Below are 26,979 nucleotides of genomic sequence, written 5' to 3' on the forward strand. Positions count from 1 at the left end.
AGCCAGGGAGTCCAGGAGAACCACAGTTCCCAGTGTGCTCTGCGGGGAAGGGCCGGCGCCAGCGCCGCGGCGGCGGCCTGGCGAGCGAATCAGAACCGGGAAAACGAAACTGCCGGGTTTGAAATCCTCCACCTCCCCCCTGCGCTATCGTCCTCGGTGTGACGGGCCAGAGCCAGGCGCGTCCGACCCACACGCGGCGGCACCGCGCGCAGGTGAGCGGGCCTGGGGCCGCGCGGCTTGTTTACTGTAGGGTCGGCCGGAAGTTGACGGGGTCGGGGGGATGGGCGGGTCCTGACGCTTCTCCAGCCCGATCTCCGCGGGCCCCCCGCCCTGCCGGGTTTCCCAGGTAAACAGCTGCTGGGGAAGGGGGTGGGTGGATGGATGGGTGTGTCCCCCCCCCGCAACCCCTTGCTGCCCCGAGGCGGGGTGTGGCTGTGCCCCGTGCGGGTGGTCCTGCCCCCAGTTCCCCGGGCCATGTGCTCCGGGAGACGCGCCTCTGGCCCCGCATCCCTCCCGGTTGTTTCTCTCTCTTGCTGCGTTGCACAATTGGAGCTGCCCTGCTGTTGTGCCTGCCGCCTCCCCTGGGCTCCGCAAGCGGCCCGGGCGGACTGAGGCGGGTGAGTAATTCCGCGCTGCGTAGGCAGGGTTGTTGCATCACAGAACAAGGAGGCGCCGGTCCCGCCTCTCCCTGTTACAGCCTCACCTGCTGTGCTGTGCTCTGGCCGCAGCGCCGGAGAGCCATTAACTACAGCGTGATGGAGAGCAGCGGAAGTAATGATCAGGGGGTTGGAGTGGCTGACACAGGCAGATGGACAAACCGCTAGCCGTGTTGTAGCCCTGTCGGTCCCAGGATATTAGAGAGACAAGGGGGGGTGAGGTAATGTCAATTATCAGATCAACTTCTGTTAGTGCCACTATGTCTGAACTACAAATTACTTTAGTATCACTTGCGTCACTCTGGGGGGTGAATAATCTGAGCGACATTAATTATATCAGCCTAAGTGGCAGTGTGGAATGCAGTATGTTGGTGGGAGAGCTTCTCCCACTGACATAAGCTACGGCCTCTCAGGGAGGCAGGACCCGTCCACTTAGAGTATCTTCACCAGAAGTGCTACATCAGCTGTACCACTGTAGTGTAGACATAGCCTGAGAGAGACAAGCTTCTGAGATCGCTTAGCTCAGTTTTGACTAGTTGGTGGCCTAAGAATCCACAAAAACGTGGTGTGCAATTGCCAAGGGGAGGGGGGAATTATCTAATATAATCTAAAGCATTTCCAATCAGGATCAGAAGAATGAACCAACCAAAGGGAAATCTTGGACTGTCTGCAAAATTTACCAGGTGTGTCAGGCTGTGGAATAGTTTTTCAGGGAAAGAGGTGGAAAACCCCTTTGCTTGTTACAATTACAACTAGATTAGGTAAAATACTAGTAAATAATAAAGTACACTGTAGTTGCTCTTGTGTCCTGCACCCATGTTACCTCTGTGGTAGCCATTCAGTAACCAAATTCGATTCTAGTACTGTACTGCCATGTGAGTACCAGCCAGGATTTAAGTGAAAAGGAAAAACAGTTGTGTTTAACTCTGGCCCAGCTTTCAGAGGAGGGGAAACTTGCAGGGCTGGATCATGGCTTGTGTTTAAAGGCCATGATTTTGGGGAGAAGAATGCTGTTTTGCAGTTCTAACATATTGCAAACAGAGTAATGTTTTATGGGTTGTTGTCAGGTAGTTCAGGTGCCCAATTCAGTTGTGTTGATTAACCGTAATCACTAGATTAAAATCTAAACCTTTCCCTGCAACACACTTTCAGATTCTGAAACTGACCAATCTAGTCTCACTGTCATGATTGTTACTGTTTGGGTTTTTTTTAATAGCTCAATCAACTAGTTTTCTAAAAAAATCAGTGTTGATAACCTGAGATGCTATTTGTAAACCAGATTACACCTGTTTCTTCACGTCAAAGTTTTTTTGTTTATCTTGACAGTGTACTGCCTTTAAATCAACAGTTCTTGGAAGTTGGTGAAGTGGAGAGAATGGCATCTGAGGACATTACTAAGCTAGCGGAGTCACTTGCCAAAGCCCAAGTGGGTGGAGGGCAGCTGAGTTTCAAAGGCAAGAGCCTAAAACTCAACACCGCCGAAGATGGTAAGAGAAAATGCTTGTACTGGGGCAGTGTTCCCCCTGGGTACATGTTAGTGCTATCCCAGAGTTGTGTGTCATGAACCTCCTCCTGACTAAAGGTATCTGGACACAGCTAACTCTCTAATATGTGAGAATCTATGTAATGTGGTAGGGGGATACAAGGGTCAGCCATCTGAGAAATGGGAACTTCTGACAGAGAAGCAACCCCCACCACCACCACACTATCCCAGCTTCACTGCTACACCTGGAGAAACTGGTTTTGACTCTCCCTGACTTATAAACATTGATTTTGTTTTGGGAGTGTCTCTTGTCCTTTTAATACGCACACTGACGCTTTAAATTGCTAGAGGCAAGGGACTTTCCTCCTACACTAAACGCTTCAGGAAGCCTAGTAAAACGAAGGGCTTGTCTACATCAGAAAGTTGCAGCGCTGGTGAGGGAGTTACAGCGCTGCAACTTAGGAGGTGTACACATCTGCAGGGCACCACCAGCGCTGCAACTCCCTGTTTGCAGCGCTGGCCGTACTCCCGTTTTGTCTCGGGTGTAGAGGATCCAGCGCTGGTGATCCAGCGCTGGTAATCAAGTATAGACACTTACCAGCGCTTTTCTTGACCTCCGTGGAATAAGCAGGTATCCCAGCATACCTGAGGAAGCCTCTGGTAATCAAGCTGGTCTCCTTCCCCGGCTTGCTCTCGCGCGTTCCCCGAACCCCGAGCAAGCAGGTCTCCGTCCCTGCGGTTTGCAGGGTGGTTTCCGGGAACGCGAGAGCAAACCGGGGAAGGAGACCAGCTTCGCCGCGGTTTGCTCTCGCGTTCCGCGAACCACCCTGCAAACCGCAGGGAAGGAGACCTGCTTGCTCGGCGGTTCGGGGAACGCGAGAGCAAACCGGGAAAGGAGACCAGCTTCGCCGCGGTTTGCTCTCGCGTTCCCCGAACAAGCAGGTCTCCTTCCCTGCGGTTTGCAGGGTGGTTCGCGGAACGCGAGAGCAAACCGCGGCGAAGCTGGTCTCCTTTCCCGGTTTGCTCTCGCGTTCCCCGAACCCGAGCAAGCAGGTCTCCTTCCCTGCGGTTTGCAGGGTGGTTCGCGGAACGCGAGAGCAAACCGCGGCGAAGCTGGTCTCCTTCCCGGTTTGCTCTCGCGTTCCCCGAAACCCCTTGAAGCCGCCCAACAGCGCTGCAGTGTGGCCACATCTAACACCACTTGCAGCGCTGGTTGCTGTAAGTGTGGCCACTCTGCAGCGCTGGCCCTATACAGCTGTACTAATACAGCTGTAACAACCAGCGCTGCAAAATTTTAGATGTAGACATGGCCTCAGAATGATTGAAATGCCAAGGGATGCTAGCAAGGTTTTACAAGTCCCATGCAGGGGATTGGTTAGTCTCCTGCCTGCCTCTGCAATCCCCCTTGCCGTAGGATAGAGTGCTTCAGTGTCTGTCTTAGTCCTAGACAGGCTTGTTGTTGTTTGCCTGGGGTGCTCTTCCCCCTGCACATCTTTGTTAGGATAAAGCACTGGCTGGGCAGTGTTGTCCTTGTCTTGCAGTGGGGGAATAAATCCCTGAATCACACCTGGAAGTAGGTTCTCAAACCCGTGACTGACTTTTCCCACAACTTTGCATGGTGATGCTCTCCTTCTTACCCCTCCTTGGTAGTGCAAAACCACGTTAGTTGTGGGTAAAAGACCTAGAGGCTGGGGAAGAACGAGTAGTGGTGGAAAGAGAGACTCTGCAACCTGCCCTTATAGGGAACCTAAGATGACTTGGGTTAGAAAGGAGGAGAGTAAGGCTCTGCTTGCTCTGTGCAGCCAAAGAGGTGTCTAAGGAAATTGAAGAATTTGATGGCTTGGAAGCCCTGCGCCTGGAAGGCAACACCGTGGGTGTGGAGGCAGCAAAGGTCATTGCCAAAGCCCTGGAGAAGAAAGCTGAACTCAAGGTGAGATCTTTTAGTAGTACTGAAGAGGAGGCTATCTTGATTAGGTGCTGAAGCCTTTCTGTTTTTGAGCACTGACCCAGGACAGGTCCCTGCAGGAGCAATACAAACTTCAAATTCCTTCCTTGTCCCCCCCCCCCCCCCCCCCCCCCCCCAGCAGATAAGAATAGACCCAGGAAACTAGGCTTGTGTATGAATAAGTGGTAGCAAACCCATAGGACCTCATAACTTGGCTTAACAGCCCTGTGAGTAGCATTTGCTGAAATACTGCATTTCAGCCTTGGGCAGCGCTCCCTGTCTGAGACAAGAAAACCATGAGAGAAGACTCGCACCAGGGTAAGCCTCTGTAAACCAGAGGGGAGCGCTCCAGTAATGCAATGTAGCCACTCAGGGCTGTGATCTCATCAGATCTTGCAGAGTCAAACCTCCTGCTTGGGTAGGAGACTTCAAACAAAGCCCAGGAAATGGTGATGGAGGTTTACCACAATGTTTTCTACCCCTTGAATTATTTATCCAGTACTCTAGCCTGGTATTGAGGTGGGTGCGTACTGTACCACTGGAAATGCTATCTTCTGAATGAAACCTAAACCTGAAGTCTTGACAGCTTGTGGTCACTCAGGTTTCTGTGGCCCTTCTCATAAGTTTAGGCTTCCTGTCCTGATGAAATTCTCATTCTGCATCCTTCAGTTTTCATTGGGTGTGGTAATCTTCACTTATGTCCTCAGTTCTTGTGTGTTATTGCTGGGCACTGTTAAACAGATGATGAATTCTACCCCAGAAATGACTGCGTTTCCTTGGTGGGTGAAGTGAAGTATAGTTTGTGTAGCTCTTTGGCATAATTAGGTGACAGGCACAAGAGAAGTGTAAATTGTAATGTATCATGTCCCCTATTGAGTGCTGGGGGCTAGAGGACCTTTGTGTGTGCTTCTGATTTGACAGTCATATCTTTCCATCTGTCTCTTTTTAGAGGTGTCATTGGAGTGACATGTTCACAGGGAGATTGAGGTCTGAGATCCCTTTTGCTCTGGTAAGTGGGAGAGTTGGGGGTTAAAGTTTCAGATTTGTGATTACCCCTAACCCTAATCTCCTCTTGCTCCTTATGTGTGCACTTAAAACTAGCCATCCTTTCCATGGATCCATGTGCTGTCAGAGACCCAAATACAGACATAACCTCGCTGATAAAGCATGAGCATGTATGGCTTTCCCCCTCCCTCTCCCTCTGTCTCTGGGATGATAGGAAGAAGCGATAGCATAAGCGCCTTCTGGCTGATCAGTGAAGCAGCTCTTTCCCGGAGGAGGATCAGCGGTGTGGCCACCTGATGGGCGGGGTGGAAAATGAGGACTCCAGAATAAAAGGATACCCTCTTAAAGCAGCAACTTGAAATGATTCTGGGGTGAATCAGGAGATGGCTTCTGTAATCTTAAAATCAAAAAGAATAATTGCTCATTTAAGTAGCATGTATTTGCATCTGTGAAACTTGGTACTTGGGCAGGTCATAGATTCATAGACTTTAGGGTCAGAAGGGACCAATGTGATCATCTAGTCTGACCTTCTGCACCAAGCAGGCCACAGAACCCTACACTGAAATGTGTGTGGCTCCTCAGGAACACTGTCCCCACAACAGGACTAAGCACTTAGACCTGATTGTCAGTGATTTCAGTTGCAGTGGTCACTTCACAGAACAAAAGACTCTCTATGGAGCCTAATCAGCTCTGTCTTTAAACAGTGGAGAGGGACAGGTCCCCACCCTCTCTCTTGATGCCTTCAAATCATCACAGGCTAAGTACAGTTCTACTGCCCTTTACTCAAACAATAAGAACAACATTTCATCCCCCATTTCCCCCACATTCAAGTGGTTTGTAACCCAACCCCATCCAAAATCTATCACTAGGACAACACAGCTGTGTTTGCTGGATATCTAGGTAGATTAGGTGTGAATGTAAATAGAATCTAGCCCTGAAGCCTGTGGCCTTCTTTTAAAAAGGCCTGGATAACTTCATGGTATCTAATAGTTAGAGCTGTGCACTTTCAGCTAACAGTAATCAAATCCCATGCTTCAGGGCACAAGCTAACTGCCTTGGCAATCAGAAACGATTCCCTCTGCCTCGTGCAGCACTGCATAATGCAGTGTGTGTGTGGGGGGGGGGGGGGGCTCTTCTTAAGCACCGAGTAGTGGTCTAAATGGGCCTGTGGAGCTATGTTACTAAAAACCAAATCCCTTGTCTCCTCACAGACTGCCCTGGGGGAGGCCCTTATCACCGCTGGTTCCCAGCTGGTGGAGCTGGACCTGAGCGACAATGCCTTTGGGCCAGATGGCGTGCGTGGCTTTGAGGCACTGCTGAAGAGTCCTGCCTGCTTCACTTTGCAGGAGCTCAAGCTGAACAACTGTGGCATGGGCATTGGAGGCGGCAAGGTAAGTGACACTTCTCAGTCCCAGCTCACTTGCATTGGTCGCCCCATAAAGATTGGGCGTGTGGGGCCTTAGTTTCCAACTTCTCCCTTTGTTGTCTTGATTACCATCATACTTCAGACCAATCTCATGAGGTGTCCAAGATGAGCAGACTTGGCCTATCCCAATACCTGGACAGGAGAGTCCCCCATCAAGAGAATTCTGGTGTTCTTCTGTCTGAACCCAGTGCCTGAGCCTGGCTCTGATGGAGGCTGTTCTTTTGAAGTATAAAACCAAGGCCTTGACAATTCATGGTGACTAAAGAGCAGGGTTGTTTACCCAAGTTTGTGTTTAGACAGGGCAAAGAGGCTATTGCTTTTTTGTGCTATAAATTTCCTTCTACAGTTTCAAGTGTGATTACACTGTTAATATTGTGTAATGGTGGTGTAAAATGGTTCCTGTGTCCCACACCAGAAGCAGCTTCACTTCAGTGGTGTCCTAAATGCTTCCTATATATCTAATTCATAAAACATTTCTAGGATCCTCCCAGGATGAGATGCTATAGTAATATAAAGCTGTTAATATTGTCTCTAGATTTTAGCAGCTGCCCTGAAGGAGTGTCACAGGAAGTCAAGTGCCATGGGCAAACCTCTGGCTTTGAAAGTATTTGTGGCTGGCAGGAACCGCCTGGAGAACGATGGTGCCACTGCACTGGCTGAGGCATTTGGGGTAAGCTCCAAAGTAGGACTTCCTCAGAGAGGGGGTACAGGTGTGTCAAGTATATGTGGACGTTGGTTCTGATAGTGATGGGGAAGCAGTGTATATTCAGACACGTATGCTAAAGAAATGTGCACTGAGGAGAAGGGTGTACATAAGGTACTGGTCCTCAGTTCATCTTTACCACAGCAATCTATATGCTGCTAAAACAGTCAAGCATTTGAGGATGGTAACACCAAGAAAAGGAGAAGACTTGGCTAGAGGAGGCATAACTGAGAGTAAGGGGACAAAACCGAGCACAGAAAACACGATTAATTTGTATGACGAGTGACTACTCCACACTATAATCTGGTAACTGTTAGGTGAAGTGATGTATTGCTTGAGTAACTTAATACTGTACAGAACAAGTGATGCAGTTGGAGATAATCTGGCACTGGGAGGGGGTGGGCCAAATGACCAGTTAGATCTCTATCTCTAATCACTATGAAAGCTGGCCCAGGCATAGCTTTTATCTCTCTCACAAATCTCCTGCAGGGAGCACTACCAACTGGGGTCATTTCTTCCCTTAGCCCCTGTTCTGATCAGGCTGCTAGTGCTGTATTTGGGCGGGGGAATGGAAATCAGGCTGTCCCATGCCCACCTTTCTATCCAACGAGAATGAATGAGACTGGGATTTGGTTTAGACTTGTGGTAGTTTTGGGGGACTAAGTGACAAGAAGTCTCCACGTTTCCTCACCAGCAAACCTTACATTGCCTCTCTCTTTCCTCATGTGACCTCCATATCCTAGATCCTTTGTGCCAGATCTCAAAACACTGTGCTTTTCAGCTAAAAAGACCGATAATGATTATATACAAGTCTGGCAAAACATAAGGATTTAAATTCAGTGCATGGAAGTTTGAGATAACTTCACCTTTAAGAATGTATCCTGAGAAAGACGGGGTGCCCTCCAAAAGCTCTTCTAGGCAGAGAATGTCTGTCTTCGTCCTGCTTCTTTCAGCCATGAGTACCAAGTAGGGGTGGCATCCATGAAGGGACTAGGCGTCGCAACACTGAGCATCACGGCGCCTATCTTTTAGATACCTTGAAAGTCACAGGAACAACACAGCGTTCCACAAAACCGAGTGAGTGGCCTAGGCTCCCTACACAACAAATGGGGAAAACAAGGTGCCTAAGCATGTGATCCACAAAAGTAAATGCACCATGAAACCAACAACAATATGCCTGAGATGTTGATATTTTCATCCTCTGGACAGGGGGCTTAAAGTCCCTCATAAATTTCCACCATAACTTCAACAACCCCCATCCGTCTGTTAAACTCTCTCCCTTGAACACTCCCACACTATCATCAACTTCCTGGACACCAATCAGCTTCAGCAATGCAACCCTGCAGATAACCATATACAGGAAACCCACACAGCAACACACCTACAGCCAGGCACTGAGATACCACAAAATGTGCTCCAAGGAGGAAGTCTGGGATATGCGACTTAACACACTCAAAACTGCCTTCACCAAACACCACTTCACCAGAAACTGAGATCAAAGTTTGGATCAGGCCACCCAAATAGCCCAAGAGAACGTGCTTCAATACAGAAATAAAACCCCTTCTGACTGCACACTGCTAGTTGTCACCCATCACTCAACACTGGAACTCATGTGGGGTATTATCAAATAGTTAGAACCCATGCTCAATGGGGATCCATCCTGAAAGAAATCTTTCTTGAATCCCCATCTCTGGCCTCCAAATAAAGCCCCCCAACTTCTCCAAGCTCATCAGAAGCAAGCTCCCCACAAACCAGGACTACGCCATCTTAGAGCAGCACCAGACCTTGCCAGAACAACAGATGCAAAATCTACAGACATATATCCACTGCTACAATGATCATTTCTCCCCCCCACCACACACACCTTTCAAGATCCAGGGGTCCTACACATGCCTATCCCAACATGTGGTGTACCTCATCCAGTCCACTAAATGCTCCAATAACAACTGTGTGGGTGAAACCAGGCAATCACTATGCTCTTGAATGAACTCCTCTCTCAGAAAAATAAGACAAAAACACCATATCACCTGTGGGTGAACACTTTTCACAAATGATCACTCTATATCTGACCTATGAGTCCTCATCCTCAAAGGTACACAGCACTTTCAAAAGCTGAGCCTGGGAGCTTAAATTCATTATTCTACTAGACACTAAAAATCAGGGACTGAACAAACATTGGATTTGTGGTTTATTACAACCATCTTCAACCCACTAATGCCCTCTTCTTGTCCTCTGACCGCAGAGGTATTAATGGATCACTCTACCTTGAATGGTCCCTTTAGAATATGTGCTAACTACTTACACTAAACTATCTATTCCACCTTGCATTTTGCTGTGATGCTGGGAGTACCTTTCCCAGCCCTGTCCTGTGGCAGGAAAGTTTGTCTCTCTCACCAGCAGAAGTTGGCCCAATAAAAGATATTACTTCATCTACCTTGTTCCACAAAAGCCAGCATGCTAGCTGAGCAGCTACCTAAGCTGACAGGAGATGCCAAGAAGAAGGCTGTGTGCTAAGCCTTACCCATGTCTCAGAAATAGGCACTTAAGTCCAGGCTGCGGGGAGGCGCCCAGCTCTGCTTAGCATTCAGTCAGTGGGAACTCACTCTCTGGAGACACGCATCTAAGGCCTTTTCTTGCAGGAACGAGTTAAACACCTGTCCTGTGCAAAACGAGATGCTGATGCTGGGCCCACCTCATAATTGTTAGTTCAGTGGGTAGAACAGTGACCTGCCAGAGAGGAAGAAAAGCGGAAGACCCCTGTTCAAGTCATCTGAGTGTTCTAACCACTGAGCTGGGGGTATTCTGATGTGGGGCTCCCTCAGTCTCTCCTGTCGAAGCTGTTGCATTCTGGATAAATAATGGGAGAGTGATAGGAGCTGGGGGACTGGACTCAGGGCCTCCCATGTGGGTGTCCTGACCACTGGATTACAGAGTCATTCCCATTCTTGCCCCATTCTCTCTGTGGATAAATACTTAAAACAGTCACTGGGCCAGAGAGAGCAAGTACACGAGTGAGAGTGACTGACTGTAGTCCAGTGGTTTAGACACCCACTTGGGAGGTGGGAGACCCTAGGCTCAGTCCCCCTGCTGCCATCACTCCCATTATTCATTGAGAGTGCAGCTGCTTCAACAGGAGAGACTGAGGAAGCCCCATATCAGAATATTGCTTAGCTCACTGGGTAGAGCTCTCTTCTAAGAGGATTTGAACAGGGATCTCCCACATCCCAGGCAAGTGCTCTAACCGTTGAGCTAAAAGTTTTGTGGTGGTGGGTACCACCACCTCCTCCAGATTTGGAATGGGAACTGATCTGGTAGGCGCTTCACCAGACTTCAGGGGCCAAATGCCTGTCTTCCCCTGGTTCGTGAATCGCTCTGGGGCTTAGGCAGCCTGAGTTATATGTCTGCCTAGAGGGAGACAGCAGCTCGTGGACCCAGCAGCAGGAACATAGGCGCTGAGGAACTCTGAAAAACATATTCACTGAGTGAGTTTAGGCACCTATATATTTCAGCGGGGGTTTTGTGGACCACAGTGATGCCAAAACTGGGGCTTAGGTGCTGAAGTACCTTCTTGGATCCCACCATAGCTGCTCACCACATAACTCCCATCCAAGGCAACAGGAGTTGGAGGCACTTGTTATTTCTCTGGCTCATGTCTTTCAAATGTACATTTTCTACCACCTAGTGACTTTTTAATTATCTTGCATGCTGTCAAATGTGCTAGCAATAGTGTTGCAGAATCTATGTATTGGTGACGCCATCAATATGTGTCTTGTTGCGTATAAATGGGTAGATATGATCCTGCATGTTTAACAATTACAAATAAATGAGACTCTCTATCTTTGGATACTATATAAGTATCTTCCTAGGCCTGTCTTACATATTTATATAATGCCATTAGGTGCGTGGACTAAAGAGAATTTTGCACAGTGCTAAGACCTGCCTGCAATCCCTAAAACAATGACAAGTTTGGGGTCTTTTTCCATATAGCAAGGCACTTAGATTTGTGTGGGCTGTAGTCTTATTTTCATGTTATATATTGTATGTGCCATACTGCACTAATTTCCATTTTGGAGGGTTTCCGTTGTGGCCAGAAGCAGAACTAAAAAGAAGCAAAAGATTTTGATTCTGCCAAGTGGTCATGTGCCTTGACCTGGAAAGCAGCTTCTCGAGCCACTTCTGGCTTATAGCCCCAAGGCTCAGAATCTCTGGCCAAAGAACAGATGGAAAATGACATCCTAAGCCCTGACTCACCAAATAAAAACATCAGTCCTATCTTGATTTGTCACTGGAGGCATAGCTGCTGGGGTAGGAGGTCGTGTATTTGTAGCAGTTAACAGGATTGCCGGGGTTCTGGCGGGTGATGTAGTGGACTCACTGGGTGGCAGAGAAGCAATTTGTAAGGTAATCCTGTGGGATGGTGGTTCTCTGTGCTTGTATTGAAGTGTCTTTTTTCTAATGGCTAATCCTGTCTAAATCTAGCTCATTGGGACACTGGAAGAGGTCCATATGCCACAGAACGGAATCAACCATCCTGGTATTACAGCGCTGGCCCAGGCCTTTGCTGCCAACCCTTTGCTGAGAGTTATCAATATGAATGACAACACCTTCACAGAGAAGGGGGCTGTGGCGATGGCAGAGGTGAGTTACTAGCAGTTGCATTGAGTGTGTCTCTCTGCTCCCTCCCCATCCCCCCACCCTTGGTTAACAACGGTCAGTGCTTTGGGGCCGAATGTCCTTATGAAGCAGGAAGGGAGAACAGTTGATTGTTCCCTCTACCCCTCACCTGAATTTCTGCCTTCATGGGTGTGCACTCTCTCTGCAGACGCTGAAGACTCTCCGACAGGTAGAAGTGATCAACTTTGGGGACTGCCTGGTGCGCTCAAAGGGTGCCATCGCCATTGCTGAAGCAGTCAAAGAGGGGCTCTCTAAACTAAAGGTACCACATTCTGCTGCTCCTTCAAATCTCTTCCCAAAACACCGTGTATGTTTCCCCTCCCTTGTTCTATGTCCACTCCCCAGCCCCATCCAGTGGAAGTCACATTTTAAGAACAATGGGGTTAGTTCATGAATACAGCTGTTAAAGTAAGACACAGCCATCCTTTCTCCCAGGTCAAAGGATCCCAGGATTAATAACAGGCGAAAGGAGGAGGACATCAAACTAAAATAATCCATTCCAGAACAAATCCCCTTCAGCTGTTTAATATTAAATCCCTTCTTGGGGATCATCTTATTCAGTATGTCTCAAGGGATGTGGCTGCCCCTTGAATAATTTGTTCTTATTGGCCTGTTGGCCTATGTGTATTGTTTGGTCTTTGCTCACTGCCTGAGTCCCTTCCAAGTCTTCTTTTATAATTTAAAAAAATAACCTCTGTGCTGAGACCAGTTCCAAAGAAGAGAATTCCTTAAACAATTCTGAGCATGCCAAGCTGGTATTTCTAATGGAGAACTGGCATACAGCGTTCCTATAAAGCAACTTCTCCTCTGCTTCTCAGGAACTGAACTTGTCCTTCTGTGAAATCAAACGAGATGCTGCTCTGACTATTGCAGAGGCTACTGAAGATAAGTCTGAGTTGGAGAAACTGGATCTCAATGGTACGTGAGCATGAAGTTAAATCAAAGCTTATCCAGTCCATGGCAAACTCTAGAAACCATTGGGAAGAAGCCTGCGGGATTGAAATATCTATCGCTGCCAGAAGTGTCTCTGTATAAAATATTGGTGCTGCTTAGAGCAGCTGAACCGACTAAGCGAATAAGCTTTTCCCTCTTCCCTTAGGCTTTAGTGGTAATACTTAAACCTCTTGAGCCACAGTTTCAAATCCTGACTGCTTATCCCTGCCGCTTCCTGAAGTGAATAAATCTGAGTTCCATATGTCTGTGTGTGTCTCTAGGATGAGAATTTAAAAACAAGGTCCTGTCTGCTCTGTATTGGTATTAAAGATTCCATGATGCTATTAGTTTAGCATTGAGGTCTGCTTCTATGTGATTGGTCACAGTTTCCCGTTCCTTGTGTTGGTTGTTGCCTTCCCTCCCAGAGGTGGCTGCATTTCTATGGTACTATACATATATAATTTGAGAAGTGCTTCAGAATCACCCAGGATGAAAGGAGCTGTATAAATGTACAGAGTTCAGTCTCCAAGACTCAAATCTCTTCTGGTTAATTGCATTTTTTCATCTTTGAACTTCCCTTGCAATTGGGTTCTGTAATGTTCTTGTCTCAAACCCTTGTGTGGTGTCTGAGTTGGCAAACAGCTGACAGATTTCAGTGACAAGTCTGCTGTCTGAGCAGTTTGTAAAGTGCTTTGTGTGAAAGGTGTTTAGAGAAATGCAAATCAAGCAGCCGTCCTCCCAGCCAGTCAGAGGTTGGATTTATGGACTTCACTGAGCGCTCTAGTTAAACTCTTTTTTTTTTTTTTTTTTTTTTTTTTTTTTTTTTCTCATGACAAGTTCAGCACCCAATCTGTGAGTGTCTGTCTCTTCCTAACCCCCAAGCTGACTTCTCTCTTCTTGCATCCTAGGTAATGCTCTGGGGGAAGAAGGCTGTGAACAGCTCCAGGAGATTCTTGAAGGTTTCAACATGGCAGATGTACTGGGTTCCTTGAGGTAGGCCATGAGAAAAGGCTGTGGCATGGGTCTGCACACCATTCATGTCAGAGCTCTGGCTGTCTGCCCTTTACATCTGTTTCATGCGAGTTCCTGTTTTTATGGGGTCTGGCACTACTGAGAGGTGTTGGATTAACAGGACTGGAGATGGAAAATTTCTATCCCCAGTATGTATGCAACTCCCATCCCCTCAGTGTACCTCACACCTTCATCTGGAGGGAGCTCCATAAGGGTGAGATGAGAGCACAATCTTCATGGCCTACTCCACTTTTGACTCTTCTGCCCACACTTGATGCCTGCTCTGATGTTTTGTGGACACCTGTCCACTAGGAACTAGGCTGAGACTCACACCTCCATTTTACCCACTGCCAATCTGTCACTGCTGGTCTGAGGCCAGATTAGAATAGGTGACCTAAACATGCTAGGCTCCATAATCCATCGCAGTCCCCAAACAAAGGCTCTCACTCACTGCCCTAGGAGTGATTTGTTGCCAGTCACTTTAGTGTTTTAAGGCTTGGAAGGATCTTACTGCATTTTATAGTGACCTGGAGAACTATTCTTAGGTGCCAGTGCATGACCAGGAAGTCTGTATTGCGGGGCTGCTTTTCATGTGAACTCTTCTCTTAATTCTTCTTAGTGATGACGAAGGGGAGGACGAAGAGGATGAAGATGATGAAGGAGAGGATGAAGATGACGAAGGGGAGGATGAAGAGGAGGAACAACAACAGTTGCAGGAGAGGGGGCAGGGAGAACAGGAATCATTGCCTTCTAAGAAGATTCTTGACTCACATGTAAATGTGCTTTGAGGGGTAGCCAATAATCCCTTATTGGGAGTAGGGGAAGGAGGTATGGAATCGGGGGAAGCTGTTATGAACTTGTAGAGAACAAGTGGGGGTTCACATACCTCTTCTTTGATCGGAGGGATGTGTCAGAGCACGGGTGGAGTAAGAGCGCAGAGGGGGAGAACAGTACCTCAGGAATATTCAGTGGTGATCTGAAGAAAATTAGCAGGAAAATCTTATTTCTTCCGTCATTTTCTGTAGCCACGACATCACTGCCTGGAGCCAGATTGTCATAGCGTTTGCAGTACAAACTTTCTCCTCACAGCTTAGCTAGTGCCATTCCTGTCCTGGGCTCACTTTTCCCACCCCTTCACAAGCTCTGACAGTGCAGATAAGTACTGACCTGCAGCGCCATCGCCCTTTCCTACACATTCATGCACCCACAGCTCTGCCGGTGCTCTGCAGAATGAGCTGGGATCTGACTTGCTCTGTTTCAGGACTCTACTCCCGTGTCATCTCCTCCTCCTGTGGATGTTGCCACGTTCCTCGCCTTCCCATCTCCAGAGAAACTGCTGCGACTAGGGCCCAAGTGCTCTGTTCTGATAGCTCAGCAGGTAGGTGGGTCAGTGGCTTTCTGAAGGTGTGGTTGGGATAAATTGTTTAACCGCCAGAGGTAATCTTTTCCGGGAGTCTCGTGACCTGGATTAGGATCCTCCCATTGTCCAAATGAGCAGAATGGAGGCAGACACTCAACTTGAAGCTGCACGTCTCTGAAGCAGATATGGTGCCAGCACAGCAGCTGCATTTCATGGCATGGCTTATGCCTCCACGAGCATCCTGATAGAGCCAGTTCCTGTCATGTCCAGCCAGTTGGAGGCAATTGTTGCACTGCTCTTTGTTGCTTCTGTAGCAATCGTGTCTCTTCTGCCCTTACTCTGCCATGCACTTAATGGCTCCTGCTTTTTCTCTCTTACAGACAGACACATCTGATACGGAAAAGGTGGTTACGGCTCTCCTGAAGATCTCTTCTGTGTTCAAAGATGAAACCACAGTGAAAACAGCAGTGCATGAAACAACAGGTGATGCAGTCAGTGTCTCCATGCAAAGATGTGGGCTGAAGGAGCCTAACTTGCACCTGTGGCTTCTAAAGAGATCACAGGGATGGCCTCCCTGGACAATGCCATTTTTTGGTAGTTCGGTCTCCCACGGCAGCCAGAGGAAGACTGTTCCGTCTCCATAGTGTGCCAGGTTGTGCAGTGCTGTTTTGGGGGGAGTGAGGGTGTGAAACCTCAACAGATCGGTGTATGCCCCCAAAGCATGATGATCAATATCCCTTATAACTTAATTAGTATGGCTGTGAGTGTTACTCTTCCTGGTATTTTTTGGGTGGGAGGAGATGGGATTTATTAAGTTTGTTTTGGTTTTGTTTTGGTCTCGATATCCTATTGGTGAGTTCCACAGATTAATGATACTGTAAATAGAAAGTGCCTCCTCTCTTGTATCTGGGGACAGTGTAAATAGAGAACACCCATTTGGTGTTCTTTTTACTAGTAACTGTCTTAGATCTATCGTCTCTTTCCAGAAGCACTGGCAGTGGAAAGGTGTGGGGCAGGGCAGAGAGGCAGTGCGGGGGGGACCATGTACCCTTTGTATGCTGTGGAGCACAGCACTGGAGCACAGTATAGTAAAGAGAGATTTAGGTGGGGTGTGGCTTATGGGCTGTGTGAATCCACTGGGCAAAACTCTCCTGTAGAAGTGTGGATGGTTCCATAGCCCTGAGGCTGCTGTCGTGGCTGCATAAGGTATGTGAAGGTGCTCGGTATACTGCCCCGGGATTGAGGAAGAGGAATTCTCTATCCTTTCTTCCCGAAATCCCCAGCAGCCGTATTCACCTCCATGCAGTCTGCTTATTGGAGCTGTGTGCAGGGTTCAGGATTTGGCCTCTCCCTCTGGCATCCCTTTAAAGTCTCTTATACTGATTTACACAACTAGCTATTGCCATTAAAAGACTCCTAGAGGGTAGGCAGGACAGAAACCACTAATGGGCTGTTCCGTGCATACCAATAATGTCCCTTGTCACTGAGGCAACGACCTGTGGTCAGTTGTATCAAAGACTGTTGCAAAATGGTCAGCTGAGCTTTCTCTGAGGTCAGCAGGAGATCACACATGGCTATGCTAATCTCTGCCTCTGCTTCTGTGGGTGACTGGCACCCACGATGTGACTAGTGTCCACATGCACCTGGAACTGAATACTCTTCGCCTTCCCTAGCAAGTTCAGGTCATATCTGGCAATTGCTGCAGTGTCAAGAGATGGTTTCTTCAGGGTGAGGCGTCTGTGTGTTGAAGGAGGGCTGGCCCTTCCTGAGGGAAACATCGATAACGTCTGACAGGGTACCGCAGCCACCTCGCTTTCCTTAAGTTACCAAGTGGGGCGAGGGCCAGAGCCACAAGTGGCTGATCTTGAGGAACTCTGAAAACCACAGATCTCCTTGCTGGAAACCAAACCAAATGCACACCCAGTGGATGACGGTCCCGTGGGAGCCTGTTGCCCTTGTCATTTTAAAGGCTGGTGAGACCAGCTCACAGCCAGATTGTCAAACCCATCGCAGCGAGAGTGAGGCTGTGTGCTACCCAAATGCATCCAGGTCGACCATTCCTTGCATTGTTTCTGGCTCAGGTCAATTAACACTTCTTGGCCTCAGCCATAGTTCTTCTCTAGGCATTTATGCAGCCCCCATACTAAAGACTGGACTCCATGTGACTTCTTGGCTTTCTCTCTGCCTCATCTCTTTCAACTCCCAGCACTCACTAGTGGCTTGCAGTAACCTCTGGCACCAGAGACAAACAGGGTATATAAAGGGGTGTGGCCTCCCATGGCCCATCTAACAGCTGATAATAGTTAAGGCCTCCTACTCAATGGCAAACTTGACCTAAATTCTGCACTGAGCCCCCTGTCTGTCTGGTGTTCCAGTGCAGTAGACTGGAGATTGAGGCAGCTTCAGATAAGCTGAATGTAATTGAATCCAATAGTGAAATGAACAGTAGTCACCACAGTATCTCATGGTGCTCTTCAGCTTGACACATTTATTTCTCTCTCTAGATGCCTTGATGAGAAAAGCCTTCACTTCTGCCACGTTTAATTCTGATGCATTCGTCACCAGCCTGCTGATCCACATGGGCCTGCTCAAGGTGAGAGGGCAGGAGGGAGTTAAAAGTGGGCTGTGATGGGTGAGGTGGGCTGAGTTCTGATTACATTTCTGGTTAAAAGCTAAGGCTTGCTGGATTGTGGGTAATCATGTTCCTGTCTCCATGGCAACGGTAAAACTCCTGTGTATGCCCAATGCCTAGGGACAATTGAAAACTGCAGGGATAACAGATTCCAGAGGGGGATTATATTTGGGCGGAGGGCATGGATTATCTGTTCCCAATTCTGTTCTACTTGGTCTAGCTTGTATATTCAAGATCAGATATCTCTATAAGGCAGGAAGGTTCATACAGACAAACTGGGATGCTGCTGGACAAAGCTTTTATAGAGTGATGAGTTACCAGTTGTCAGACTCCTGAATATTTATTCTTCACCCTGGTATCCAAAAGGGCCACTTAGTCACATCTTCTCTTTTAAAAGGACCACAGCAAGAATAAACAAAAGACATCTGACTGAAACTTTCAGTTTCATTCTATCCAGTGTTCTTGCTAATGCCCGGAGCGTCCAGTTTGTGGCTGCACAGAATAAAACCTGTTAGCAGGATTATTGTTTTTGAGAATCAGCTGCAAGTTCGCTAACCGCATTAGAACCTGCATGTAGGCTACAGCATGAGCTGAGACAAAGGGGGATTGGAGTTATCTCCATCGACAAGCTCAGAGTAGTGCTTCAGTGGTCTGGCTGTTCTGTCATCATAGATCAATATGAAGCATCTCGGCGCCTCAAGGACTAGAAACATCTGGAAATAAAGTCTGCAAAAATCATCAGAAATACCTGGAATACCCTAAAGCCACAAAACTTGCATCATCTTTTCGATCATGTGGCTTTCTGGGGTTCTCAGTGATGACTCTGAACCTGGGGAAATGCACAGCTGTGACATGGGTTAGGGACTAAGACACTTCCTTGGATCTTCTACTCTTCCTCCCCCACTCACATGAGGCTCGGTCTAGTCCTCTAGTCCTCTGCTCCATGGACAGGGTTTTTTCTTTCCCATCCTGCCTCAGATTGCAATCACTGTGGAGATGCTGAGATGAATTGGAGGGTAGAACTTTCTTGGGGCTGGGCTTCAAAGTAGAGAGTTGACTGACACTGCTCCCCCAGTCAAGTCCTTTATCTGACCAGTTGTTGACTGTGATCCATGTACATCTATGGCTCAGGTTTGGGGTGGAGAGGGAGGCTGTTTCCATACTTCTTTTTCACTCTAGACTTGAAGCAATAGCTAGGGTCGTACAAACAAAACACACTGTCAGTGTAACCTAATGCAAAGGGATCCATTCAGAAACAGGGAATGCAGGGCAGACTTTGTATCCTGGAAAGCAGTGATTCTGAACAGGATATAGGAGTTGTGGTGGACAAGCAACTCAACATGAGCTCCCAGTGCAATGCTGTGGCAAAAAGGGCTAGAGTGATCCTTGTATGAATGGGGGAGTGGAGGTAGGGAGGTCACTTGACTTGTGTGTACAGCACTGGTGAGACCGTCAGTGGAATACTGCATACACTTCTGGTGTCAGCTTTTTAAAAAGGGTGTTAAAAATTGGAGAGGCTGCAGAAAAGAGCCACAAATGATTCAAAGGCTGGAGAAAGTGTTTTATTGTGAGCAACTTGAAGAGCTCAATCCTAGCTTATCAAAAAGAAGATGGAGAGGAAACTTGATTCATGTACAAGTGCCTTGATAGGGAGAAAACACTGGGCACGAAGGGGCTCATAAATTCAGTGACGAGAAGCATAACAAGAACTAGTGGCTGGAAGCTAGACAGACAGCGTGCCTTGTTTCTAGTTTGAATTTAACAGTGAGGGTGATTATCCATTAGGTCAACTCCCAAGGGAAGTGGTGGATACTCCATCTCTTGGTGTCTTCCAATCAAAGCCCTTGGCCTTTCTGGGAGACGTGCTTTAGCCAAACACAAGTTATTGGGCTCCATCCAGGGGCTACTGGGTGAAGTTCAGTGGCCTGTGATAAATGGGTTGTTGGACTAGGAGAGCTATTGGTTCCTTCTGGCTTAAACTTGGAATCAGTTCTGGGAGTGACTGGAAACAGTATGCTTGGGTGAGAGAGGGGCCTACAGGAGGCAATAACTGCCCCCCTTGGATCTAGCAGGAACTGTCGGCTTCCTTCTCAGCTGGAGGGAGGGTCCTGACAGGGTGTCTATGCAGAGGGAGGCCTAAAAGAAACGTGAGATGCAAGCAGTTTAGACAGTGCACATGCAAGACTGTCAAGCCCTAATTGAAACAAACTGGAGTCTTGCTGATGTCTGTGTTTGGAGACATCTCCCTTTGGGTTGATTGCTCATCTCCTAAATAACCCAACGTGTGTAACACGGGGGGCCTGCTCTCCCTCCTGCTGCTGAGGGAAAGGCTAATTCCAGCAAAGAATTAGATAGTTGTGTGAATAACCACGGCATCTGTCATGATGTAAACTAAGCTGATCTCCATGATTTACTAGAAGCTGAGCCTCAACTGGAGTCAGACTTCTCCCGTTTTGCATGCATTGCACTGTGAAGGGTCATTTGTCTTTTAAAGGCATCAGGGGTTGGTCAGTCAGACAGCACACTGGATTAGATGGAGTGATGACTGCGTTTGGTGTGGCAGTTGCTATGGGCCTGATTTTTCTGACCTTCCCCATCCCCATCTGCCAGAGTGAAGAGAAGATCAAGGCTGTCCCAAGCCTCTATGGCCCTCTGATGACCCTGAACCATATGGTCCAGCAGGATTATTTCCCCAAATCCCTGGCTCCGGTTCTCCTGGCCTTCGTGACAAAGTGAGTATTGCACCTTGCCAAGCAATCCTGTTCTACAGGAAGTTAGACACATTTGCATATGGTTGAGGTTAAAAGGAAAAATACATACTCCTCCCTTCGAGCCTCCTGTGGGCAGGGCTTCTAGAATAAAAATGCAAACAGCTTAAAGGAAAGCTGTTTCTGTCTTACTTAGTCCAACATTCAAAGCTTACAAGGTAAGAAGCACTGATCATGAGGAATGAACTGGGAAACTGACTTTCTAAAGGTGGTCTTGAAACTGGCGTTTATGCAGAGGCAGGCAAGTTAATGAATAGTAATGTCAAGCGACAGTAGCAGTGTCTTAGCCCAAAGGAAGACTAGGGTCTAATTTCCAGTCACAAGTTTAATGAGTTAAAAGGACACTGCTGAATCAGATTTAGCCCCAAATGCATAACACAGCCATTACAAAAGTAACATCCAAGATTAATATTAAAGTTTTCATGACTTCAAATTCCAGTGGAAGCTTCTTGAATTCCCGTGCATTGCATCTGCAAATGAACACTGCCATGTTGTGACAGGGCATGAGAGCCAGGAAATGAAAACAAAATTGACAAGTCTGCTAATTATCTTTGGAGCGAACGCCAGAAAGTAAAGATCATGAATAGTGAAAATTTTAAGCCTTGTTCCTTTTTTTTATAAATTCTCTTTTAATACTAAAATATTTCTTTAACACAGATAAGACCAATGCTTCTTAGATTCAGTTCTGACAGTTTCTTTTCAATACTTATGCAAATGTTGTTTAATATCATTAAAAGGGTAAGTCTTAAATGTAGCCCTGGGGCAAAGTTACAGACTGATAGGGCATTGGTCTCCAGAGCTATTCTCTCTCTCCCCCACCCACCCCCAACAAGTCAACCATGGAAGCACAGTGGAAACTTAACGTTTGTATAGCACTTACAAAAACCAAACCACTGAGTCCCCACGCACTCCGTTGCTGTAGATAAGTGTCGGTATCCATCTCTTCACTAGTGGAGGGGGAAACTGAGTCCGAAAGGCTGTGACTTGCCGGTCGTCACACAGTTAGGATCCATGTCAGGGAGTTTGGTGGGTTTCTTAACCTGATTATATCCTGTTCAGTCTGTAGTGAACAGTGGACACCTTTTTAAACAAGTTCCATACCCAAGCTAAAACTTTGGGCAGGTGTAAATCTAAAATTGGTAAATTGGTCAGGTACAGTATTAATTCCATGTATTCCCAAAATCCTCAGAGGCTGTCATGAGGATGAGGATCCCATTGTGCTGGGCACCATACAAATACATAGAAAGACGCTGGCTTAAAAGTTTTTGTCCCTCTCCCCAGCCCTTTGTAAGTTGTGCACAGTTATATGTAGCTGGCCTTATTAATAGCTAAATAGAAGGGCTGCTAGCTAACTGGCTGACTTCTAGCCATCACAGCAGAGATGTGAAGGTGGAGATGACTGGCCTTGCAGGGCCAGTTCAGGGGCTCATTCCACAGACAAAAGACAGTATGGCTATAGCTGCAGAGGTAGCTGTATACGAAGCTGCCAAAAGGTGGTCAGACCTGGCTCCTGTTGCAGATTGGGGGGGGCTAGAATTTGATTTCCTGATTCCTAACCTAAAGGGGAGAGACTATGCGAGCTATTCACATCTCTCCTGCAAACGTGCCCATGTGCTGTGCACTGTTGTTGCAGTCCGCAAAGAAAGGATGAGGAAATGGAGCTGCTCGTAGTTCCTGCTCAAGGGGGGCAGGATGTAATAAACAAGCTGCTGTAGCAGTCCTGTCCGTTAGCTCTCTTTCCTTTCCCCAGAGCCTGAGCTGCAGCCCTGCTCACCACCTTGCTGGCTCTGAAGCAGCCCCTCCCCAAGTAAAAAAGAGCAGGAACTGTGCTGTCCCCAAGCCCCCAGATCACTGGATCTGTCTGCACTATGTAAACAAAATGTTCAAGGAAGAGGTGTTTCTATCCCAGACCTTCCAGCCTTGTGCTACTGCCAGTGACAAAAACGTGTCTAAGTAAAACTGGCCTGGATGATGGGCCATGCTGGGGACTACTTGTAACATTCACTTCTAGTGATCTGCTGGGGAGTCAGGTGCACCATTAACGAGCTCTTCCTCCAGCATAACCTCTGACCTGAGAGTGTCCAGTGGCTGCATACACTGAGGAGGTCATTCACAGCACACTCTGCCCTGCATGTGCGTACTCCCCTCTCTTAGGCTCTGGGCCAGCAGTTAACCCTGCGTGGTGTTCTCTGAGCTGTGCCCATAGCGCAGTAAGCACGGTGACAGCTGTGATTTTGCTGCATTTAGATCAGTGGTTCTCCACCGATTTACCTTTGTGGGCCGCATATGCAGCTCTTTCTGTATTATGTGGCCACATCCACACTATATACATACTACCTGTATGGCCCTGAGGATCTCGCATGGGCCGCAGCTGTGTACTGACAGGGCTGTAAGTGGGCCGCAGGCTGAAAACTACTGATGTAGATGTTTGGGTCCCTCAGCGCCAGGCATGGTGTAGATAGGTAGCGCTTCCAAAGTGAAAACGTGGCTTCATTGATGTCAGTGGCAAAACTCCTGACTGTGGCTGCAGCAGTATTTCATCACAGCTTTGCTTAAGAATGGGGAAACGGAGAAGCCTAGTTTTGCTGGAGGGAGAGGCGGCGGCGGGGGGAGGAGGAGAAGCTAGAGGGAGGAATGTGTGTCTCTTACAGTGATATCATGTCAAATCATAAAACAGCCCAGTGACTTTTGCAAAGGAAATGTCTTAACATATGGTGAGAGCAAAAGGAAAAAACAAGCTAGTACCGAAGCTGCAGAGTCAAGCAGTTAAGCCATACCATTGTCCAAGTGAGAACTTCCTTCCCAACGCTAATCTGTGGGGGGCAGTAATACGGGGTGGGGGATGTGCGACAAGCCCAAGGCAACGGGGCAAGAGAGCGCTTCTTTGTTGCCTCAGGGCTTGCTCTCTCTGCCGTAACACCTCACTCCTCAGCTGTGGGGGTTAAAGGGAATCAGGAGCTATGCAGCTGAAAGCTTTGCAGGGTTCTCTAGTGATTTGCTATGTTCCTTCAGCTGCTCCTGCAGTCAAGTCTTGTGTGCCCAAAGGGCTTCACCAAAGATCTTGGTAATCCAGGGGCACCTGTGGCCCCTGTTTGCCTGGAGCTTAGATGCTGAGGAGCTTGTCCTGTTCTTGTCCAAAACTAACAGGCTGGTCCAGCTCACTACAGAGCCAAGTTTTGCTCATTGGAGTGTTGGGTAACCACCTTGGTCAGCTTCCCCTGGGAATCTAGTTAGACCCGTCAGCTCATTGGCCTGAGCTTCCTTGGTACATGAATCCAGCCACTCCAGCAGCTCTCCTGGCCTGGTTAGACTGTCAGCTCCTTTGTAATGGGCTTGTGGCACTACAAAATTCCTGTGAGTTGCTTCGGTCAAAGCAGCTGTCACTTACTGTGTCTCCAAGCGCCATTACCTCTCAGTGGGAGAAGTTATAAATGCCTGTAGCCAGGGCCCTCGGGACTCTGGGAGCGAGGAACTGGCCACAGAACTCACTCAGTGTGACAGAATTTTTCCTTTTAAATTGTTTCTAGCCTCACGATTGAGTAAGAGAACCTCCCAAAAAAAAAAAAAAAAAAAAAAGTAGTGAGTGTAAGTGATGCCCATCTGACTCTGCAAAGGGCCTGAATGCGGTGGCCCTGATCATCTCAGGTGGGGGTGCTTAGGGCTGGTTCTCTGCCTGGAATTTCTGATTCCCCAGCTCCCACAGATGCTGCAGAATTCATTAGCTGGCTGCAGACAGGCCCCCACTATTTTGTTTTGTGTCCCTGCCCTACTGGGATTTGCCTGCGGCTGCCTCTCTCAGCTCCTTTCCCCACAACGGGAAGCTGATTATGTACAGTGCATGCTCCCTTTGCTATTCTATAGAGCCAGGCTGCAGAGAGCCTGAGGTAGAATCCAGCTGAGGAGAAGGGGGAGCCATAGAAGTGCAGGCTAGCGCAGCAGAGGTTCAGGGAACTCGGATACAGTTCACTTCACTAGTTCAAGCTCTCCCCTTTCTCTCATGCACAAAGCCTGGAAAGGAGATTCCAAGTTAAGCCCTGCACATAATATCAGAGCTGAGGCCCGCAGAGCTAGGCTGGTAGAACCTGGTAAAAACTCCATCATCAAAGTCATGTAATGAATTGTCCACCCGTGTGCATCTTCAGCAATGAACCAGTTGGGGGCAGGAAGGAAGGGTAGAGAGCATGGAGATGCAATCCATTAACAGTGCTGCAGAATTTGGTCCATTAGACTGCAGTGCATATGGGGGTCCTGTCTCTCAGCAAATACCGTAAAGTACACAGCTAACAGTTTAGCAACAAGGAAATACTGCTCAGTCCCATATTTCAACATTTCTGGCTTCATTTGAAACCCACTTCTCCCTCAGATGGAGCACGGCACCTATTGCTGTTCTGTTGGGGGTGGGGCGCTGGTCAGAATGTTTTTCATTGGTGGTATTGGATTCAAGTTCTTCAGGAAACATCACCTTGGGGTGGGCACAAAGCACGGAAAATTTCAGCCTAAGCAGTGACTGTGCTCAAAGAATGAGCCTGTGAAAAGGGGAAACCTATTGTAGCTGTAACTGTAGCAATCTCTACCCTTATGCCCTGTACAATAGTAACAGAGGCCAGCTGGCTTGGTAAGTTTCAGGAAAGGATGAAAGAGCTGAGGAAGCACAGTATAGCTGTAGTTACTCTAGAAGAACCATTGCAGGGCCAATCAATCCTCATGCCTCAGGGAACAAGTACATCACTTGTATAATACAGTCAAGTATCAGAGGGGTAGCCGTGTTAGTCTGGATCTGTAAAAAGTGACAGAGTCCTGTGGCACCTTATAGCCTAACAGATGTATTGGAGCATAAGCTTACGTGGGTGAATACCCACTTCGTCAGATGCATGTAGTGGAAAACCGGTTTCTCCTCCCTTGGTGTTCACACCTCAACTGCTAGAAGAGGGCCTCATCCTCCCTGACTGAACTAACCTTGTTATCTGTAGACTGACTCTTGCCTGCATATTTATACCTGCCTCTGGAAATTTCCACTACACGCATCCGACGAAGTGGGTATTCACCCACGAAAGCTCATGCTTCAATACATCTGTTAGTCTATAAGGTGCCCCAGGACTCTGTCGCTTTGTATAATGCAGTGTAACACAATGCACTGCATTGGCTGTGGTGGGGTATTTTCCTCTGAACCAGCTAGCATTGGCCACTGTCTGATGTGGGATTCAGGACTAGATGGAGCAATAGGCTGATTCAGTGCAGCGATTCCTATACCTCATCCAACCCTGGCTCTGAGTAAGAATGAAGTCCACTGCAGGTGGATACTCCAGCCGGCTGGCTTTTGAGTTCCTGGCACCTTACTGAGCCTCTTAACCCATGGAGCGCTGGCATTCAGTGAGTCAAAGCGCAGTCAGGGGGCAGCTTGTAAATGAACTTTTTCTCTTCTTTCTCCAGACCCAACCGTGCTTTGGATTCCTGCTCCTTTGCCCGTCACATGCTGCTGCAAACCCTCCACCAGCTGTAGTAGAAGCGCAACTCTGCCCCTTCCCCCTCATAGGACTTTTATCAGCGAGAGCTCTTAGCGGGCTGGCAGGAGAGGATGTCAGCGCCCATGAAAACATGCTGTCTGTCTCACAGGGATGTCCATCTTTCCTTCTGCTTTAACAAACTCGGAGGAATCCTGCTGATTTTTTTTACTTTGTTTTTCCATGTTTTTAATTGAAGGCCCCACTTCCAAAGCACACGCCCTGGGCTCCAGCACACGCAGTTGTGCCAAAACTAGTCGTCCTGGGGCTCTTCGTGACTTGGAAAGAGGGCCCCATTAAACTCAACACTGCTGGAAGGGGTTGTGCCCAAGCTACCGTCTTGCAGAGGGTGCTGGACGTGGGCTTTCTCTGAAGCAGCAGCAGCTGAACCAAGCAGGGTTTTTGCATGGTGCTGTGGCTTCCATCTCATGCTGTCCTGGGCCATGCACCTGGACATTGCAGCAGTGGTGTTGCTTCTCCAGGGATATCGGATTGCCCAGCTGCCTCCTGCTGCTCCAGGCTTGGGATGGGGGAGATGTTCCCCCCTGCTCTTGTATTCCTAATCTAAATGGGAAGGGCCTATTGGTGTTTTAATCTGCTAATCCCCTGCTATGCTAGAGTGGAGCTCCCTCGGGTAGGGCTGGCCCTGGTGGTCTTTGCCTGTTCATTGTGCTACTGCCACAGCCTGCATTCCCCCACCCCCACTCCCCCATTAAAATAGGCTTGGTTTAGAAATGAGTAGAATCAATTGAATCCTGCAGGGGGTCCCCCCAGCGGAGCAGTAAAGAAAGAAGGGGAATAGCATTTGGGGGCTGGAATACTTTGCTGGCAGAGCGTCTCAGGGCTGAGCACTGCAAACTTAGCAGCTTCAGTGCCAGGAAT

The 26,979-nt window shown here is 48.1% G+C and overlaps 1 protein-coding gene across 7 annotated transcripts; it reads left to right on the plus strand.

The window, feature by feature from the left end:
• Positions 1 to 34: 34 nt before the first annotated feature.
• Positions 35 to 26,835, plus strand: RANGAP1 (Ran GTPase activating protein 1). Of its 7 annotated transcripts, none has more exons than XM_050917159.1 (16): positions 35 to 212; positions 1,983 to 2,143; positions 3,942 to 4,069; positions 5,034 to 5,093; positions 6,301 to 6,480; positions 7,051 to 7,185; positions 11,698 to 11,856; positions 12,041 to 12,154; positions 12,711 to 12,810; positions 13,734 to 13,818; positions 14,456 to 14,609; positions 15,098 to 15,214; positions 15,577 to 15,679; positions 17,701 to 17,789; positions 20,439 to 20,560; positions 26,027 to 26,835. In XM_050917159.1, exons 2-16 carry the CDS (start codon positions 2,032 to 2,034, stop codon positions 26,094 to 26,096), a joined length of 1,728 nt encoding a protein of 575 aa, XP_050773116.1. In that variant the 5' UTR covers positions 35 to 212; positions 1,983 to 2,031; the 3' UTR covers positions 26,097 to 26,835. The 7 variants fall into 7 exon arrangements, with proteins under 7 accessions (XP_050773116.1, XP_050773124.1, XP_050773133.1 ...); XM_050917167.1 differs by having other exon boundaries at positions 2,005 to 2,143; XM_050917176.1 differs by lacking the exon at positions 35 to 212 and adding an exon at positions 248 to 346.
• Positions 26,836 to 26,979: the final 144 nt, after the last annotated feature.

The sequence above is a fragment of the Gopherus flavomarginatus genome, chromosome 1, assembly GCF_025201925.1.
Source record: "Gopherus flavomarginatus isolate rGopFla2 chromosome 1, rGopFla2.mat.asm, whole genome shotgun sequence".
In the NCBI taxonomy this organism is placed as follows: domain Eukaryota; kingdom Metazoa; phylum Chordata; order Testudines; family Testudinidae; genus Gopherus; species Gopherus flavomarginatus.

Coding starts and splice junctions, on each gene's coding strand:
- RANGAP1 (XM_050917159.1), top strand. CDS start 2,032: ATGGCATCTGAGGACATTACTAAGCTAGCGGAGTCACTTGCCAAAGCC. Junction 12,811..13,733: donor GGAGAAACTGGATCTCAATG/GTACGTGAGCAT, acceptor CTTGCATCCTAG/GTAATGCTCTGGGGGAAGAA. Junction 14,610..15,097: donor AGAAGATTCTTGACTCACAT/GTAAATGTGCTT, acceptor GCTCTGTTTCAG/GACTCTACTCCCGTGTCATC.